Genomic DNA, 19,784 nt, shown 5'->3' with positions numbered 1-19,784 from the left:
TGGAGGGCTATGGTCTGGGCACAGGTCATTGGGACTAGGCAGAAAAATGAGTCACCATTCACCAGATGAGCCGAAGGGCCTGTTTCTGAGCCGAAGTGCACAAAGAAAACAGAAATTTAAAAACAGAAACGCAGATGCTGGAAACCAGAACTTTTTTTCCAAACATAGACCTTATTCACAATAAATTACAATATAACTCTGATTCTCCGAAATGGTCAAGATAAAGGGTTTTTATTTCCCAGAGAACTGGTCATTTTTTTAAAAATAGCCCAGTAGCAACAGCAAATCACTTAAACAACTACAAAGAACAAGGGAAAGCTTTTTAAGCATTAAAATAATGTTTAATTCTCACCCAAAAGAAATGCCGGTGAAACGCCGATTCCCAACTGACCTCCCAACTGCCACCACCGCCTGTCCCTGACAAGTCCCCACCACTGCTGCAGATCTCCAGGGAGGCTTTCTAGGCCGGTGGAACACTCACTCCTGTCTCCCCAGTCACTGGAGTTCCCGACACCAGGGAATCCAGTGTGCGTGTGAGGTAGTAGGCCGAGGGTAGGGTCCGGAGTCAGCGTCGGGATCTCCGCTGTGCCGAGGACGGAGGGAATACCACTGAGCCCGAGGTCCCACTCCTGCCTGGAAACCCGAGGTCCTGCTTCTGCCCGGGAGGCCACTCTCCTTGATGATGCCAGGACAAGGGATTCTTCTGACCACGCGGCAGGGAGACAGTGACATGCAGTTTGAGAGGGAGAGTTGGAGAGAAAAGTCAATAGGGGAAGGTAAAGAAGAAATGGAATGAGGGAAGGGAGGGAGTTACCTGAAACTAGGGCAATCATCGTTCTAATTTCACGTCGAGTGAACTTTTTTCAACCTTGAGGTCAGTTTGGCTATTTTTGGATAAATGAGGATTTCTGATTTGATTCAGATATCCTCATTTATCTGAATTTTTTAAAATTTCAGATAAATGAGGATTTTGGAGAATCTGATTTCGGGATAATTGGAGCTGTATTTACAAATGGAAAACCCTTCAGAGTCTGTTCCCACCCTTAGTTTCATATCCATATATTTCCAGCCCTGTACATTGTTACATTTGATTCTATTCACCCCATTACCATCACTGTGACACCTTGTAGCTTCTTCCCCCACCCCCCACCCATGTTTGAGGGGCTTCCCCTCGATCTCAGACCCCGGAGGGTTAGGGTTAGGAATCAGAAATAAGAACAGAAAATGTTGGCAACACTCAGCAGGTCAGGTAAGATCTGTGGAGAGAGAAACAGAGTTAATGTTTCAGATTGCATCGTTTATTGGCAGGAACTCTGACCTGAACAGTTAACTCTTCCACACACGTTGCCTGGCTTCTGACTCGAGGTTTAAACTTCCATTTATTCTACACAAAATGCACAAAAATTGTTTACATTAAGACATAATGAGGCACCACTGGTCCAGCAGCCCGATCAAGATCAGAAAGAGAAGCAAGACAGAGTTCCCTTCAGAAACACCGTCTCCTCCATTGCCACCATCTACTGCACCCCTGTAACCTCCATAGCCTCACAGCCTCCTGTCTAGTCCAGTGGTCAACCCGAACTACAGGTGCCCAAAACTCCCTTCTCTGCCCCTGGAACCTTACTCACCATTGGCACCCACAAGTATGGACTAATCAGTTTTACAGAGCTACAGCATTTCTTCATTGTTTTTGAACTCGATCCTATCTGACTAACGAGGGCCAGCACATTGTCAACCTTCTTAACCACCCAATCAACTTGCACTTATGATCACCTTTCTGTTGGGGAACTCCACGTACACGGGGGCTTAATGATTTTTTTTTCTCTTTCAGCTATCCCAGCATAACAAGTTGCTGCAACAGCAGCTGAAACCAGGGTCAGATCCGCAGGACGAAGGCAGCGAAGCCCTAATGTATTACGCGAGTCGCACGGCACAGATCGAAGTATGAAAACCGTCCTCTCTTACATGCTCTCCTAAGTGGTAACATCCACCCTTTCGAAGGGGCAGAATCTTTGGAGCTAGAGCAGATAGACAATCAGTGCAAAGTTGAGCAAGTGACGAAATGAATGGAGTTAAGGTTTCACGATCTTAGTGCATTGCAGCCCATGTGGTAGCTAGGAGCACAGGAATCGGGGAAGGGAGGCCACTTGGCCCATCAAATCTGCTGGGATAGACAACAACTTGATGGGTTTGGCTGCGACACGAGAGGATATCTGTGTCGCGAGTGAAGGAAAATATAGGGGAGGCGTCAGAGGTAGGTATTTTGCTCAGAGAATGGGTGCCTGGAAGGCATTGGTGGGGGTAGTAGTGGAGGCTGGTACTGTATAGATTCTTGGATAGGCAAGTAAGAAAAATAGAGGGTTATGGGTGTGAGGTTGTTTACATAGGTCAGCTCAACATTGTGGGCTGAAGGGCCTGTACTGTGCTGTAATGTTCTATCTGCAGTCTCTTTTGTGTGATAGTTGATCTGATTGTAATCTCAGACCTGCATTCCTGTGTTCTCCTAGTGGCCCCTTTCACCCACTTGTTTATCAAGGATCCATCTATATTGAGGTTCAGATGTTCTATCTGACCATTCACACATCCTGATGGTTCAGCACTGGAGTCCTGAGAAATTCTTTGAAATGATAACACTTTCTTAACAAACATATTGAGGAGTAAAGGAGATTCTCTGCAGATGCTAGGGTCTACTGCGGTATATAAACGTGCTGGAGGGACTCAGCTGCATGAGTTTCTCCAGAACTTAGTGCACTGCGTAGCGAGGAGTAATTTTTGAAGAGGTAAACTAAGTAATTAAACAGAGATTCAGGGCAGCATGACTAGCACGATGCTCTTACAGTGGCTGCGACCGAGGTATGACTCTGCCATTCTCTGTGAGGAGTTTGTCAGAAAAAAATACTGCGGATGCTGGGAATGAAAACTAAACAGGAAAGTGCTGGAGAAATTCCTCAGATGATCAGAGAGTAATTATGGAGGGAGAAAGGGGAAGGGAGGGGGGTAAATGTTTAGCATAGCGGTTAGCTCAGCGCTACTACAGGGCCAGTGACCCGGGTTCAAATCTGGTGCTGTCTGTGAGGAATTTGTATGTCCACCACATGTCCATGTGGGTTTCCTCCGAGTGCTCCGATTCCCGCCCATGTTCCAGACTCGTACCGGATTGGCAATAGGGTGGCCATTTCCAAATTCCCAAAAAGGAGGGCATGCAGAATCAGCATCAGAAAACTCTCTCAGGGTCGGATGGGGGGGGGGGCTGCGGGTGCCTTACCATGAACCTCCGTGCGCCGCCGTCACAATTCCCCCTCCCTCCAACCGAAGTGAAGTCAGTGGCCCCGGTACTCCAACCCATCGCGCATGCACCATCCGACACCCACGCACGAGCACAAGAAGAAATATGGCCGCGCACGGCTTATGCACCCCGGGATTCCGAATTTAACGAGGTAAGTGCCCCCCCTCCCTTGTCCTTTCTGGCCCTACACCCCCCAAATGGAGGACAAATTAACGTCCGACTTGAGGTGGCACTGGATGAAGGACAGAGTCCTCAAAAGCTGGACTGTCCAGCCTAAAACCAGACGTCTGGCCACCCTAGTTGCGAGTTAATAGGTCACATGGGTGTAATCAGGCAGCAGGGGCTCATAGGAAGGAAGGCCATATTATCGTGCTGTATCTCTAAATTAAGACATCAAACGGATTGTTATCAATGTGGAATAAATAACAGCCCATTTGTTATTTATCTGCCAACATAAGAACATAAAATGCTGCAAACACTCAACTGGGACAGGCAGAGGAGAAACAGAATCCAAAGCCCTTCATCAGAACGTGGACTCAACTCCACCTACCTGCCTTTTCCCATAACCCTTAATTACCCTGCATGCAAAATTCTAACTGTCTTAAATCCATTTTAATGAGGTTAATCAGTTCACCGGAAGAGAAGTTCCTTCTCATTTCTATCCGAAAAGTCCATATTTCCAAATTATTTACAGAAATTAATTAAACTTAAATATACAAATTCAAGAAGAAATATGGTCGAGAGTGTTCCAAATACGATTAATGCCAGATATCAAATGGTTCAATACAATTTTCTACATCAACTATACTATACCATATAAATTAACTGAACTTAACTCCAATTATTCCAGTGTGTTTTTGATGTAATGAGGAAATAGGGACTTTTTTTTAACTTTCAATTTGGTCCTGTGTAAAAGAGGAAGAATTTTGGAAGGATTTGAGTATATTATTAGGACAAATTATAAAGCTAAAAAATACAAAAAAATCCGAGAATATTTGTACTTAGTAATATATATGAAGCAGATACATAATTGAAGTTGGATAAACACCAAACAAAATTTTTGAGTATAGCAATAGCGGCAGCGAAGAAATGTGCAGCGATAATGTGAAAAATGGAGAATTTTGCATCAATAGATAGATGGAACATTAAAATATAAAACTGTAGACCATCAGAAAAAATTACTTATAGTCTAAGGAATCAGATCGAGAGTTTTGATAAGATCTGGAAACCGCATATGGATTTCGTGAATAAAAGTCCATCCACATCCTCCACGTCACCTACTCCTCTCAGTTAACAGTTAATAATTAATAGTTAGAAAATAAAATAACTATGGTAATAATAGCAAATGTATAGATTTAGGTGCTTTTCTTTCTTTTTCTTTTTCTTTTCTTTGTGGGGTAGGAGGGAGGGGTGGGGGAGAAAATGATACATTTTTTGGTATCCTTTTGTATTATGTTGTTCTAAGATATTATCTTCATTGAGTTAATGTTTGTATTGATGCAAATGAAAAATAAGATTTGGGAAAAAATAGAAATTAATTAGACAAACTGAATGCTGAGCTTTATAGGTGAAGAACAGGAGCGTGGGTACGTAGAATGAAGCTCGCTCTGTGGAAAGCCCCTGGTTGGACCTATTTGGAATACTTGAAGCCCCTCATAGGGTAAGGGTGGCATAGGTTTGTCAGGAAGCTGAGCATAGCTTCATCAAAATGATACATAAACTCAAAGGCTTCGATTACCAGGAGTGTTTGCACAAATTGGGGCAATATGGTTGAATTTTTCAAGAGAACTGAAAGCAGAGAAAGAAACCCATCCTGCTGGTTAGGGACCATGCTCATAAACAGGGGTGCAGTGCTCCAGGAGCTCACAGGAGTGCCACTCCGGTACCTCAAGGGGCTGCTCCAGGCACCTCAGGGGGCTGCTCCAAGCACCTCGTGGGGCTGCTCCAGGCACCTCGTGTCGCCGCTTTTGGTGAGCTCCGGCACCTAAACAAATTGGCACTGCTCTCCTGCTCATAAGAACTGGAGGCATGAAATGTGGAAGTTCTTCTAAAAAAGATTTGGAAACCTGCAACACCTGTTTGTGAACGTCAAGATGGTTTATTCATTGAGAGATTTTGATAGCAGAGGACAGGGGAATATGGAAATGGTTAGCTGTGATATTGGGCCTCAGCCCTGTTGGGGTTAGTTTGAAGGGAACCAGCTGGCTCTTATTCATTTAGGGCTGTTAATGGTTCATTGGAACAGGAAAGAAGATGTAATAATGCCTCTGTTTTTAATTTTCGAGATACTGGCCTTTCCAGCCCACACTGCCCAATTATACCAATGTGACCAATCCCGTACTTATTTGGAACGTGGGAGGAAACCAGAGCACCCACAGGAAACCTACGCAGTCACAGGGAGAACATACAAATTCCTTACAGACAGACGGTGGATCCGAAGCGGAGTTGTGCGGACTGCTATGCTAACCGTGACGCCATCTCTGTCCGTCTAGGCTAGGTTGGATGATCCTTCTTGTCGAAGCCCTGAAATGAAAGGGTGAGATACACTGGTGTGGAGTTAAATTCAGACAGAGTCCAGGCCAGGGGAGCTTACAATTTTTTTTTAAGTTGCAAGGTTGACAGCACTAGAGATTTTCTCTTTGGAGCAACAAAGGATAAGAGGTGACTTAATAGAAGTATGTAAGATTACGAAGGGCTTAGATAGCAGAGACAGCCGGCAAATTTTCCCAGGGTGACAACAGCAAATACCAGAGGACATCTGTTGAAGGTGAATGGAAGAGGTAAGTTTTCTTTTACAACAGAGGGTGGTGGGTACCTGGCATGCATTGCAGGGAATGGTGATGGAGATTGGTACAATAGGGACATTCAGAAGACTCTCAAAACTCCTTTCACACTTGCATAGGAACAGAGGTTTGGCTTTTCACACTTGACCGCTCCTAACTGGGACACTGAATGTTTTCAAACTTGCAAGGAGCCATCCCCAGGGTTAGGACTGTTCTACCTTCTACAGGTGATGGTGGACCTGCCCTAAATCCTGATCAATGTATTATGATCTTATGTTTGAACAAAATTAATCAGCCTAATTATAACATAATTCAGCTTTATGTACAGCTCAGTAGGAGCCCTTCAGCCCTTGTTGCTGTTGTGCTGACCTATAGAAACCTTTATAAGGGACCGTGGGAAAATGCCAGCAGTAAATAGCAATAGCGGACAATTTTTAAACAGGGTGGGAAAGTTGGTAGTGCTATCACGTACAATTTATAAATACTGTGGGGAAAAAGCGATGGCAGACCTGCCCTCCCAGAATTTTGTGCGGCAGGGAAAGGGGCGTTGCCTAACTGCACGCACGGAGCACGGAGAAACACGGGTTTCTCTGCCGCATTGCTTTTTTTTCCCTGCAGTCTTTATAAATTGTACGCCACCAATTTTCCCACGCTTTTGAAAATTGCCCATTACTGCTATTTATTTCCTCTCTCTCTCTCTCTCTCCTGCTGCGATTTTCCCACAGCAAAGTTTATACCTTCATTTCAATCTTTTTCTTCCTTCATGTTCCAGAAATCACACAAAAACTTGGGTAATTTCAATCCCACGATGCCATTACCCGTTTCACACTTGCCTGATCACAGTGATGGCATCTGCAGATGTTCAAAAGGTGTATGGTGGGGAGAAGGGGAGCACCGCAGTCTAACAGGTGGATACAGGTGGGACAGTAGAAGGGATAGTGGAGTGTCAATGCATGCCAGGCGTGAAATGACATCATCTGACACTGGCGTGGAGTTGATTTTGCCACTTTAAAGGCCGATTGGCAGTTAATTCCTGGGATCACTGGCAAGTGTGAAAGGGTCTTCAGATAGGCAAATGGATATAAGAGAAATATAGGGGATGAAGGGTGTGAGGAAGGGAAGGATTGGAATTGTTGTGAAGTAGGTTGGCTCATCATGGGCTGAAAGGGCCTGTAATGTACTGTAATGTTCCATGTTCTTTCTAAATGAATTGTGTACCCTGCAGAAGAGTTTCATTCGATTGTCCTTCCGCCATCAGATTGTGCGACATGATCGAAGCATGGAGCAAATCGTCTTCCCGGTGCCGAGCATTTGCTCCTACCTCACTCGTGAGTCAAAATGGAAGGTGTTCAACAGCACCGAGAGGGATGAGCAAGGTAGCAAAGTGAATGACTTCTTCCAGCAAGCCGAGGACCTCTACAATGAAATGATCTGGCAAAAGAAGATCAAAAGTAAGTACTTCCATCTCAGTTCTGTTAACTTGCTGTGGCCACACTTAATTCTGGGAAGACTCGTCAGGTATTTTCATGAACAGCTATAAGACCATAAGACATAGGAGTAGAATTAGGCCATTCGACCCATCAAATATCTGCCTTTCCAATCAGGGTGGAGGTATTTTTCCTTCTCAACCCCATTCTCCAGCCTTCTGCCGTGGCATTTGACACCCTTACTGATCAAGAACTTAACAACCTCCGCTTTAAATCTACCCAATGACTTGCCATCTGTGGCAACAAATTCCACTGATTCACCCCCACCTCCAGCTAAAGACAAGCTGCAAAGTTTGTGTACTGCTGCACACAACAATGCAGCCGGACAGGACGACTCTCAATTGTACTCCAGATGGGGGCCAGTGGCCTGCTCTCCTCACCTCCTTAGGATGTGTAAACTCAGAGGTGTCCCCATTCCTGAAGATGGTACCAGCAAATAGAGGACAACAGAAGCACTAAAGAGCTAGTCTTCACATCGCCCAGTGTCTTTGGATCTGATCTACTGAAGGGAGTGATTGAGTAAACACCAGAGACAGGTTTATTTGGATTCTAGACAAGTGCAACAGGGAGGGAGGAACAGATGAAGTAGGTGGGAGAGGATTGAGAAGAGCATACTTAGCAGCAAGGACCACTTTCTGCAACTCCATGCAGGGGAGTGTGGTTGAAACTGCGTCACTGCAGCCTCAGCCCTGTCAGACAAAGATTTTTCTGGACAACGCCCTACGGGTTTTAACCATCTTGATCTATCTTTCTTCAGACAATCCAGGCTTGTTTTGGTTCTCGAAAAACATGTCATTGTGGGGAAACATTTCATTCAATTTTGCAGTATTTATCAACTTGGCCGTGGCACTTTTCTATCCATTTGGAGACGATGATGATGAAGGCAAGTTCTACTGTCTACTATCCCACCTGAATCTACCTGTATCCACCTGTTAGTCTGCGATGCTCCCCCTCCACTATCCCTTCTACTGTCCCACCTGTATCCACCTGTTAGTCTGCGATGCTCCCCCTCCACTATCCCTTCTACTGTCCCACCTGTATCCACCTGTTAGTCTGCGATGCTCCCCCTCCACTATCCCTTCTACTGTCCCACCTGTATCCACCTGTTAGTCTGCGATGCTCCCCCTCTACTATCCCTTCTACTGTCCCACCTGTATCCACCTGTTAGTCTGCGATGCTCCCCCTCTACTATCCCTTCTACTGTCCCACCTGTATCCACCTGTTAGTCTGCAATGCTCCCCCTCTCCCCACCATACATCTTTTTATTTGCCTGATTTAGATCATTCTTAAAGAAGGGATCAGGCCCAGAACGTCCACTGTCCTACTTCTTACAGATGCTGTGTGACCTGCTGGGTTTCTCTAGCTCGTTAGTGCACTGCCCCGGAATCTTGTTTACCTCTATTAATTGTTTTAGTGGGTGCTTACTGATAGGTCGTTATCTAGGATCACCCGAAATGGTGGCCTGTGACAGGTGTTTGATTTTATACTTCAAAATGCTCTGGCTTTACAGGAAGAATCAACTGAGAAGGAGCTTTCATGAAATCACACAGGTCACTACAATGACAGCTAATGTCCACACAGTAATGTCCCATGGACTGCTGTGTACATTGACCAGATAATGTGTCTCAGTGAAGCAGGCAACTAAATGTTGACCTGAACATGGGCAGTGCTCCCTGTCCTTCTGCACAAGAGTCTTTAGTGAAAACAACTTATCCAAGTGACAAAACCTTCCCAGAGGGTAGCGTCCCTCAGAAGTGTACTGGATTTTGGAACTTTGGAAACCCCAACCTTCCGGCAAGGAAAAGGGAGAGCCAGCTGCAAAGCAAAGACTGACCAACATTTGTTCAATGTTATAAAGGATTCCAGCTGCAGGCTTTTCAGCACATAGAACAGTCAAGGACTGGAACAGGCCTTTTAGCCCATATGTCTGTGCTGAACATGATATCCAAATTAAACTAAAACTCTACTGCTTGCACGCGATCCCTATCCCTCCATTCCCTGTGTGTTCATGAGTCTATTGAATAAAAACTTGTCCCACACATCTCCCTTAATGTGCTCCCCCACACCTTCAACTCAGGTTCTCCAGTATGTGATATTTTTAGTCTGCGAACAAAATTCTGACTGTCTATCGTATCATGCCTCTCATAATTTTATAAACTTCCATCGGAACTCCACTCAGCCTCCGATGCTGCAGAAATAAATTTGACACCTTGCCATCTTCAACCACTGCCTCACGATGCTAACACCTGCTCTTGTGGCACCACATACCCACTGAAGACATAGAGCAGAATTCGGTCAGAATATTGCCCTGACCCAATTTAGGGATATTAGGTTGTAACGTTGTCCCTGCACTCACTCTGATGCAGGTATTGAGGGATTCTCATTCACATCTGGCTATTGACAAATATTCAGTGATTGATTAACAGCAAACAGACCGAAGTTATGTACCAGCCTGCCCCAGGAAAGCCATACCAGGAGCAGTGGATCACAGTGAAGGGCCAGAACCTCCAGGCAGTCAACAACTTCGCCTATCTGGCAGCATACTCTCTCACACAGTGAACATAGACGCTGAGGTCAACAACAGGATTGCCAAAGCCAGTGCCGCATTTGGGAGACTCCATGAGAACGTCTGGGAGCGGAGAGGACTCAGCCTTAACACCAAGCTGAAGGTCTACTGTGCAGTGGTCCTTACCACCCTCCTTTACGCCAGCAAGACCTGGACTGTCTACAGCAGACATGCCAAACAGCTCAACCACTTTCACCTGAGCTATCTCCGCAGACTGCTTCACATCAGGTGGCAGGACAAAGTCCCCGACGCGGAAATCCTGGAACGTGCTGGGCTGTGCAGCATCTACACCCTCATGCTGAAAGCCCAAGCCTAGTGGCTGGACATGTGGTCAGAATGCCAGACAGCTGATTGCCTAAGCAGCGGAGAACTGTGTCAGGGCAAGTGATCTGTTGGGGGGGGGGGGGACGGCAGAAGAAATGTTACCAAGACTGCCTCAAAGCGTCCCTCAAAGGCCTGGGTGTCGGCATCAACACGTGGGAGACGCTTGCCCTCCACCATCCAGCTTGGCGCAGCAAGATCACCACAAGAGCCCATGCAGCTGAAATCAGGTGCATCACCGAGGCGCAACAAAAGCGTGCTGTGTGCAAGGCCCGAGCAGCATCCACTGCCACGACAGCACCCAAGGGTGAGCCTTCAGGGCCCGGATTGGCCTCAGCAGCCACCAATCTCCCATTTGATTTTGAAGTCATGGTCATTTTCGACTATGAAGGATGAACAACAGCCGCAAACAGCACAGATCATTCTATTTATTCTTTGGAAATTAGGTTTGGAGAAAGAAATGAAGAAGGAATGAAGTTTTGGGCCAAAAAGTGAAATAAAAGGGGAGCAACAGTGGGGAAAAAAAAACAAATGTTTTAACTTAAGATCTTAACGTTATCAAAACTCCAATTTAAATTGAAGCTTAAAAAAATGAGAGGCCACATGTACTTATCCATTTTCAGTGCCAAGGAGGCAAACTGGGGGCAAAGCAAGAACATCTGTAGACACTGGGGTCTAGCATGGTACACAAACATGCTGGAGAAACCCAGCAGGTCATGAAGCACTCATGGGAAGCAGAGGGTAGCCATGGCCCTGGCTCCGACCACATGGAGTTAAGGAAGAAAATATGCAGATGCTGGGGTCAAGTACAATCCGATAGTTAACCTTTACATCTTGTGAATGCTGTGTGACCTGCTGAGTTTCGAGCACTCGACCCCAGCATCTGCAGACTTCCTTATGTCACTGCAGAATTATTTAATCTGAAAGGGCCATAATTTAACCGTCATGGGTGAGCTAAGTTTGCACACAATACACGTCTTTCAAATATGACCTTCAAGACCGCCATTCCTTCTCCAGTCTGTGATCATGACCTGATAACCTCTGGAGGAAGGAGTATCCCCCAGGCAAACAAAGCTCCTACGATAAAGCCATATATATGGTCTTTATCTTTCTGCTAGAAGGGTTAGATGGGGCTCACTGTCGTCACTGGTGGGGAGGGTGTGGACCACACTGGGTGACACCATCAGAGGGGTGTGACACCAAAATGACTGTCTATAAAATTTTTGTGCAGCGTTTCAGCAGAAATTTATTATTTTTTTATAAAAATATCCCTGTGGTTAGTTATTAACAACAAAAACATTTTTTGTAAGCCCATCTGACATGTATCAATCTACCTACAAAGCTAAAACTCGATGCTAATTTACTTTTTGAACCTTCTATTGCGCTCAAGTTGTCATGCACCCCCACCACCCCCGGCTCAGTGGCTCCGCACCACCCCCCTCCCCTCATTCTGTGCCGCTGTCCTGGACATACAAGGAACACACACCTGTGTATTCTATGCTCAGGACATTTGGTCCTTGGTGGTGGTAACACCAACCTTAGTGACGCCACTGTTGGGCTTCTCCTTTTGTCCACAAAACTGTTTCTCTAACAGTGGAGTACGCCGACAGTGCTGCACGCAGGTTAGAACCTCACAGCGCACAACTCTGATGGTGGCACGGTTGGACAGAGAGTGTAGGTAGCACAATCAGAAAACCCACTGTCTCACGGCACTGGAGACCTGGGTTTGATCCTGACCCTGGCCGCTGTCCATGTAAAGTTTGCACCTTCTCCCTGTGACACAGACGTGCGGGTCAGTGGGTTACTTGGTTGCTGGAAATTCCCCCCCCCCCCCTTATGTGTTGGTGAGAGATAGAATCTTAGCAGGGGTAATATGGGGAGTTTTTATTTAATGGAATTTATGTAAGATCAGTGTAAATAATGTAATGATGGAGGTAAATCTGATTAAAAGATACTGTGCTAGATGCACAGTTCATTTACTGTTGCTTTATGAAAACTGTGAGCTCTCCTGGGCTTGGAGAGCCCAACTGCCTGTTCCTGGGCTGTATCTCTCTACAACTCTAGAGCATGTCGCTTGAGAGCATCGAGACAAGAGAGAGCCATGGCTGGCTTTCAGTTATGTCACTGGTCAGCAAGAGAAGAATGCGTCCGTTCCAGTTAAAAGCAAGTTAAGCAGTTGCCACTAGCAGGTGAAATTAAAACTGGGGGATGTAACCTCAAGATTCGAGAGAGTAGATTTATGCCAGAGATGATGAGGAGGAACTGCTTCTCCCAGAGAGTGGTAAATCTGCAGAATTCTCTGCCCGATGAAGCAGTGGAGGCTGCCTCACTAAATATATTTAGATACAGTTATATTTTTGCCCAGTCGGGAAATTAAGGGCTATGTGGAATGGCCGGGTCAGAGGAGCTGACTTATCATAACCATATTGAAGGCCAGAATAGGCTCAACGGGCCAGATGGCCACTGCCTCCTTCTATTTCCTATGTTCTTATGACACCATTTTCATGAAGTTAATCGTGGAGTAGTGCAACTCGGACAACTTCCCTGTAGACCCCCTTTCATTTACACAAAGGCTGCTCTTGAAGACCAATGGGAGCTCTCTGATGGTGCTTTTCCCAGACTGAAGGGAGATGTGGGGCTGAATCTCCCAGATCACAGCTTCTCTTAAAATGCACTAACAAAACAAAAGGGCTTGGGTGGACAGGGCACATTTTCCAAATTTGAAGATTCTGGGGGCATGGGAGACACGGTGAGCTTTGTATAAAATAATGGTGGATGTTAGGGAGATACGGGTCGATGCGTGAAATGGGCGAGCAAGTGCTTCATTAAGTTATGTAGAATGATCATTAAAATCTATGATACATGTTGCTTTCAAAGCCGACCCACATTGCTATTCCCTAAGACACTGCGCATCATTCCCTGTATGCCTCAGTGGGACAGAGGTCCAATATCCCAGTGACCATATTGTTTTCTCCTTCGTTCCAGGTACAATCTCACCCCTGTTTTCACTGCTGCTCTGGATCGTGGTTATAGTTTGCACTGTTTTGCTTATTCTCATACCCAAACCTCATGGAATAAGACTATTTACTGTGTCTGTAATGTTTCGCTCTATATACACCATCGGGTTAAGACCAACATTGATCCTCCTGGGTGCTCTCAATGTAAGTGACAATCCATTGTCCCAAAAATATTGACACTTTGTGTGTGTGTGTAAATTTAAATGTTTTTTTTTTAAATTTTAGACATTCAGTACAGTAACAGGCCGTTTTGGCCCACAAGCCCATACCGCCCAATTTACACCCAATTATCCTACACCCCCCCACCCCCGGTACATTTTGAACAGTGGGAGGAAACCGGAACCCCGGGGAAAACTCATGCAGACATGGGGAGAATGTACCAACTCCTTACAGACAGCGCGGGTTTCGAATCCAGATCCCGATCACTGGTGCTGTAAAGGCGCTGCGCTAACCGCTACGCCAACCGTGCCACCCAAACAAATTTTGCATATATAAAATATTTAAGATTATTTATATGAATGTATATTATATGTACACATTTGTTTATGTATACACACACACACACACACACACACACACACACAGACACACACACACACACACACACACACACACACACACACACACACACACACACACACACACACACACACACACACACACACACACACACACACACACATATCTCTCTCTCTGAAGACCAAGGTCAATGAAAGTAATACCTAAGTGTAGTTCACAGAATAGTTACTACATAGAAAAATCCTCCCTCCCCATCAATCCCTACCAGCTCACAGGAAATACAGTGCAACCAGTCACACCCCCTCCTTCCTCTCCCACAACATTATAAAGCTTTTCTTTCAACCACACCCCCGCCCACAATCTGGGCTGCATCTCTTTGCAGTTCAAGCCTGGCCTCCTTGCAGTTCACCATGTCACCGCGGTTACACCTTCTACAAATGCAGAGATTGTGTCAGGTCCAAGTCAATAAAATATTTTAAGAAAAGCCACGGCCCCAGCACTGCCTTCCCCATGGAACTTCACTGGATATTCAACGCCCAACCTGTTACCTCCGCTCTCTGGTTCTAGTTACTGAACCAATTTCTATCCATCCATTCTGAGCCAATTCCAGCCCCTTCAATCTTGATGACACATATGCACTTTATTACCATTTCTCTTGATACCACTTCAATTGCATCATCCTCTCTGTTACTTCATTAAAGATGTCGAATAAGTTGATTCATAAGGGCTTGCCTTTCACAAACTCATAGCTTTCTCTCATTAATCCTCATTTACAAATTCTAGTGTTAATTATGGTTTCGAGAATACTCCCCACCACCAAAGTCAAACTGATCGATTCGTTGGATCCCCATAGCCTCTCTGAACCAGAATGTAACAGCAATAATGTTCCAGTTCTTGGAAAACGCACCTGAATTTAGATATGTTTGAAAACTTATGGCCGGAGTCTCTGCTATTAACTTTCCCTCAGAAGCCAAGGGTGCATTTCATCTGTACCAGGTGACTTATCCACTTTAATTGAATTTTGCCTTCCCAGTACCAACCATGTCAGTTATCAGTCTGACTGAGACCTTCCTCTGCCGGGGCACCAGCAGCAACATTTCCAAAGCATCAAAGGTTATGGGGAGAATGGAGTTGAGAGGGAAAAATACCTCAGCTGTCATTTGAATGGTAGAGCAGGCTTGATGGCCCAAAAGGCCTGGTTCTGTTGCACGCCTTATGGCCATTCTTCCTCTCCCGTGGACGCTGCTCAACCCGCGGAACCCCTCCAGCAGACTGCTCTCGGTGACCTGCTTGGGCGGATTATTTCCTTGCGCTGACTGAAATTGGATTCTCTTCTTTCTTTTAGCTGTGCAATAAGGTGGTGTTCCTAGTCAGTTTTCTTGGGAATCGAGGAACGTTCACCCGTGGCTATAAGGCAGTGGTCATGGACGTGGAGTTTTTGTACCACGTGCTCTACGTCGTTGTCTGCACATTTGGCCTCTTTGTCCATGAGTTCTTTTACAGTTTCCTGGTAAGTGGTGACTTGACCTCATTAGGAGAAGGAAAACGCGGGCAGGGGGTGGGTGCAGGTGGCTCCGAATGGGATGCACATGGTGGTGCAGCAGACAGGGCCGCTGCCTCACAGCTCCTGGGGCCCGGGTCCACTACTATTGTCTGCGTGGAGTTGGCATGTTCTTCCCAGCGATGGCATGGGTTTCTTCAGGGCACCCACACCTCAGGAGTGCACCTGTTGGTAGGACAATTGGCCGCTGTGATCCACCCCCGGGGGTGCAGTTTAGATGAGGGGTCAATCCTTGGGGAGTTGATGGGAATGTGTGGAGAATATAATGGGCTGATTTAAATTTTAAATTTAGACATACAGCAAGGTAACAGGCCATTTCAGCCCACGTGTCCGCACCACCCAATGTACACCCCATTAGCCCATGCCCCTGGCATGTTTGAATGGTGGGAGGAAACCGGAGCCCACAAAGACATGGGGAGAATGTACAAGCTCCTACATACAACACAGGACCTGAACCCCGGTCCAGTCCCGATCGCTGGTGCTGCAAAGGCGTTGCGCTAACCGCTACGTGGTGCTTGATGATTGCCACAAACCCAGAGGCCCTTCTCCCTCACGGAGTCTAGACCAGGGATACCCAACCTATTTCAAAAATGGCACATTTGATGATTAAATGTGGCACATTAAAGGAGGCACGATTAGCGTAGATGAGGCCCAATTCACCTAGACAGAGTCCGATTTCCCTCCCCCCCTGTCAACATCAACCCCCCCCCTCAAATACAGCGAACACACACCTCTCTCTTCTCCACTTCATCCTCCCGTTCACTCTCAACATTAAAAGGACAAAGCCAAATACAACCTGGCGGCCACCAAGGCCAACTCTCGCAAAACCTCCTTGTCGCCGTTTACTTTGATGCTTGGAATGTAAGAGGTTGGCCACCCCTGTGCTGGACTCTGTAGTTTCACCATGTAACTTCCTTGTAGAGGAAACTAAACTACTCCTGCAGCATTGGTCAAGATGAGGCTGTTTAATATTCAGCAGTTGGCTTGGTTCTAAGAGTTGTACAGCAGAGCAGGCCCTTTAGCCCAACTCATCCTTGCCGACTAAGTTGACATTCTGAGATAGTTCCATTTACATTTTTTTTGAACTTTTGAACTTCATATGATCTTAAAGGCTACATTCAATGTTGTCATGACATTCAGCATCAAATGTTACCACAATTATAATAAAAAGTAATACAAGTCAGTGTTAGTAAATACTCGTATAATAAACAATAATGCAAGTCAGTGCAAGCTGGTCAAAAAAACTCTTTTGAACTTCATATGACCTTAAAGGTTAAATTCAATGTGGTCATGACATTCAGCATCAAATGTTACTCCTACTGAACCTCTTTGAACATTTCTAGAGGCCTCCATCTTGATTCACATGAACAACAGACAAACAAACACAAATATATATTAGATTATTTTTGCACCGCATGCTGTAGGAGTTAACTTGTCTGGCCAAACAAAGCTTTTGACTCGGTACCTCATGACAACAATTCAATTCATACGAAGCCCTTACCTGACAAAACATGGTGATTTGCATTGCATTTGCATTGGCTCCTTGTTCTGCATTCGATCGCTTGTTGCAAATGAATTCTCCTTATGTACTTCATTAAATTATGTAAATGTATTTAACACCTCAATCAGATCTTTTCTCAATCCTGTATATTCAGATCTGCCTTAAGATGCAGATAGCCTTGCCAATGGAAACCTGAGGTTTGCTGGATTTGTTTGCATCTAAATGGGAAATGTAATTGGCATTGAACAGCATCTGTATAAATAGAAAATATGGAGATGTGTATATATATATATACATATTTGAAGTCTGGTAAGGTTACCAACGATACCATGGTAATGGGTTGTATAAAAAGGGGTGATGAGTCAAAATGCTGGAGGGGGATTGAAAACTTGGCGGAATGGCGCACTAACAATAACCTTCCACTCAACATCACCAAAAGCAAGGAGCTGATTGTTGACATCATTAAGGTATACAATGCAGTAATCATCAGGGAATCAGAGGTGGAGGTGAGCAAATTTAAGTCTTGGGAGTCACTATCTCGGAGAATATTTCCTGGACCCAACACATGAATGGCATCTACTTCCTCAAGGGTCTGTGGAGGTTTGGTATGACACCAGAAACTCTGGCAAATTCACACATATGGTGTGGTGGAAAATGTGCTAATCATCTGCATCACCATCTGGTATGGGGACACCAATACCCCTGAGTGTAAAGCCCTCCAATAGGTAGTGGACTCAGCCCAGGAAATCACAGGCAAAGCCCTCCCCACTCTTGAGTACATCTACAGGGAATGCTGCCGTCGGAGGTGGCAGCAGCAATCATCAAAGACCCTCACCACCCAGCGTACGCTCTGTTCTCGCTACTGCCATCAGGAAAGAGGTGTCGGCGCCACAAGATTCGCACCCACCAGGTTCAGGAACAGCTGCTCCCCCTCCACCACCAGACTCCTTAACAACAAACTCAAATCAGGGACTCACTTAAGGCTCTTACTTATTTGATGAGTGGTCCCACAATTCTTCCTGGGTCTAATCTTTCTGATATACTTCGGCTCCTGTGTCTTATGGTTTTGAATCAATCTGGAAATTTGACTCTTATTTAGAGTTCAGTTGTGGATTTATAAAACTATTTAGTTTTGATTATTTTCACATGTGCTTTCTGTATTATAATTGATTGAACGACTGCTTTTTTTTCCCCCTCTTTTTCCCAGCTGTTTGATTTGATCCACAGACAAGAAACGCTGCTTAATGTAATAAAAAGTGTCACGCGGAATGGTCGCTCCATCCTCCTGACTGCCGCACTGGCCCTCATCCTTGTCTACCTCTTCTCCATCGTGGGGTTCCTTTTCCTGCAAGACGATTTTATCATGGAGGTGGACAAACTGGAGCAGAACAAGACTTCTTTATCAGGTGACATTGTTTCACTTCCATGGTTTTAAGTTTAAGTGAGACACACAGCACAGTAGCAGGTCATTTTGGCCCATAAGTCCAATTTACACCCAATTAACCCACACCCCTGGTATGTTTTAAAAGAGGAAACTGGAGCCCCTGGGGAAAACTCATGCAGACGCGGGGAGAACGTACAAACTCCTTACAGACAGTGTGGGATTTGAACCCTGGTCCTAATCGCTGGCGCTGTAAAGGCATGGCACTTTACCACTACGCCAACCATGCCACCCTTTGTACAGCTAAATACTTTTCTGTGTTAAAGACTGCACCCCCACCCGCAAGTGAATGAGGAGGGCACTTTTAAACTAGTGAAAAATATAAATTGCAGTCTAACGCTATGTTTGTCTCTATTTTGTCCAGCCCCAGGAAGCGGGTACAGCTCACTGTCGAACAGTAAGGAACAGGCATGTCGGGAGAATTGTTCCCTTTTATTTGCTGCGCCTACAGGTTAGTGAGCACACAGCCACGAGATTCAAGTCTGTTTCCCGTCATCCACACAAAAATGCGCTCTCTAGTCAGTCAGTGCCCCTTGTCAAGGTGAGAAAGAGAAGGCAGCACCCCCCCCCCCTCCAGAGACATCATGTCTGTGGATCCCATTGCCTCCTCCGATCCCACCGCCTCTGTGGTCCTGCAATTTCATGGCCTGATTGTCAGAGCCTTTTTCCCAGGTATCGAAAACTAGAGGGTGCAGGTGAGAGGGACTTGAGGGGCATCTTCTTCGCACCAGGGTGGTGGCTGTATGGAATGGCTGGCCAAAGAAGTAGTCGAGGCGGGCCAATATCATGTTCTAATTGATACATGAATAGGATTAATAGGATGTCAGTCGAACACTGGGAGATGGGGCTAGTTTGGTCGACATGGATGAGTTGGGCTGTAGATCTCCATGGCTGTGTAACAGAGCAGAAGAAAGTTGAGAAAGTCATCATCATTTTGAAAATTGATATCCTGATGACTTTTATCGTAGAACATACATATCCCAGAAATTCTTCCCTGCTGCAGCTGAGCAGGTACTTCTAAAGAAAAGCTTTAGGTGAATTAAATTAAAAGAGGCAATAAGTACATATGGTAAATAATAACACTGCAGCTTCAGGCTTGCTCCATCCAGAATTAGTAAAAACCCAGAAAAGCTGAAGGAACTCAGCCCGCCTGCTCTTTGCTTATTACAGATACACAATCCTTTATCCGAAACCCTTAGGGGAAAGTGTGTTCCGAATTTCGGATTTTTCTGGATTTCAGAAAGCCAGATTTAAGCACACCCGAATTGTGCTGCCATATCCACCCCCAGCCCCTTCCAGTCA

The 19,784-nt window shown here is 45.5% G+C and overlaps 1 protein-coding gene across 2 annotated transcripts in view; it reads left to right on the top strand.

Annotated features, from left to right (window-relative positions):
• The window catches only part of itpr2 (inositol 1,4,5-trisphosphate receptor, type 2), a 251,473-nt gene that overhangs the window by 205,970 nt on the left and 25,719 nt on the right, over window positions 1-19,784 (top strand). The window contains exons 46-52 of one of the 2 annotated variants that reach the window (XM_069908885.1): window positions 1,832-1,942; window positions 7,328-7,520; window positions 8,314-8,439; window positions 13,429-13,604; window positions 15,325-15,489; window positions 18,249-18,447; window positions 18,847-18,933. In XM_069908885.1, the coding sequence (XP_069764986.1) occupies window positions 1,832-1,942; window positions 7,328-7,520; window positions 8,314-8,439; window positions 13,429-13,604; window positions 15,325-15,489; window positions 18,249-18,447; window positions 18,847-18,933 (1,057 nt within the window). The remainder of the gene's footprint in view (window positions 1-1,831; window positions 1,943-7,327; window positions 7,521-8,313; window positions 8,440-13,428; window positions 13,605-15,324; window positions 15,490-18,248; window positions 18,448-18,846; window positions 18,934-19,784) is intronic. The other variant, XM_069908886.1, reaches the window with a different exon arrangement.

Source organism: Narcine bancroftii, chromosome 13 (assembly GCF_036971445.1).
Source record: "Narcine bancroftii isolate sNarBan1 chromosome 13, sNarBan1.hap1, whole genome shotgun sequence".
NCBI lineage: Eukaryota > Metazoa > Chordata > Chondrichthyes > Torpediniformes > Narcinidae > Narcine > Narcine bancroftii.
The sequence above is the reverse complement of the archived record's forward strand: the minus strand, read 5'-3'. Positions and strand labels throughout refer to the sequence as shown.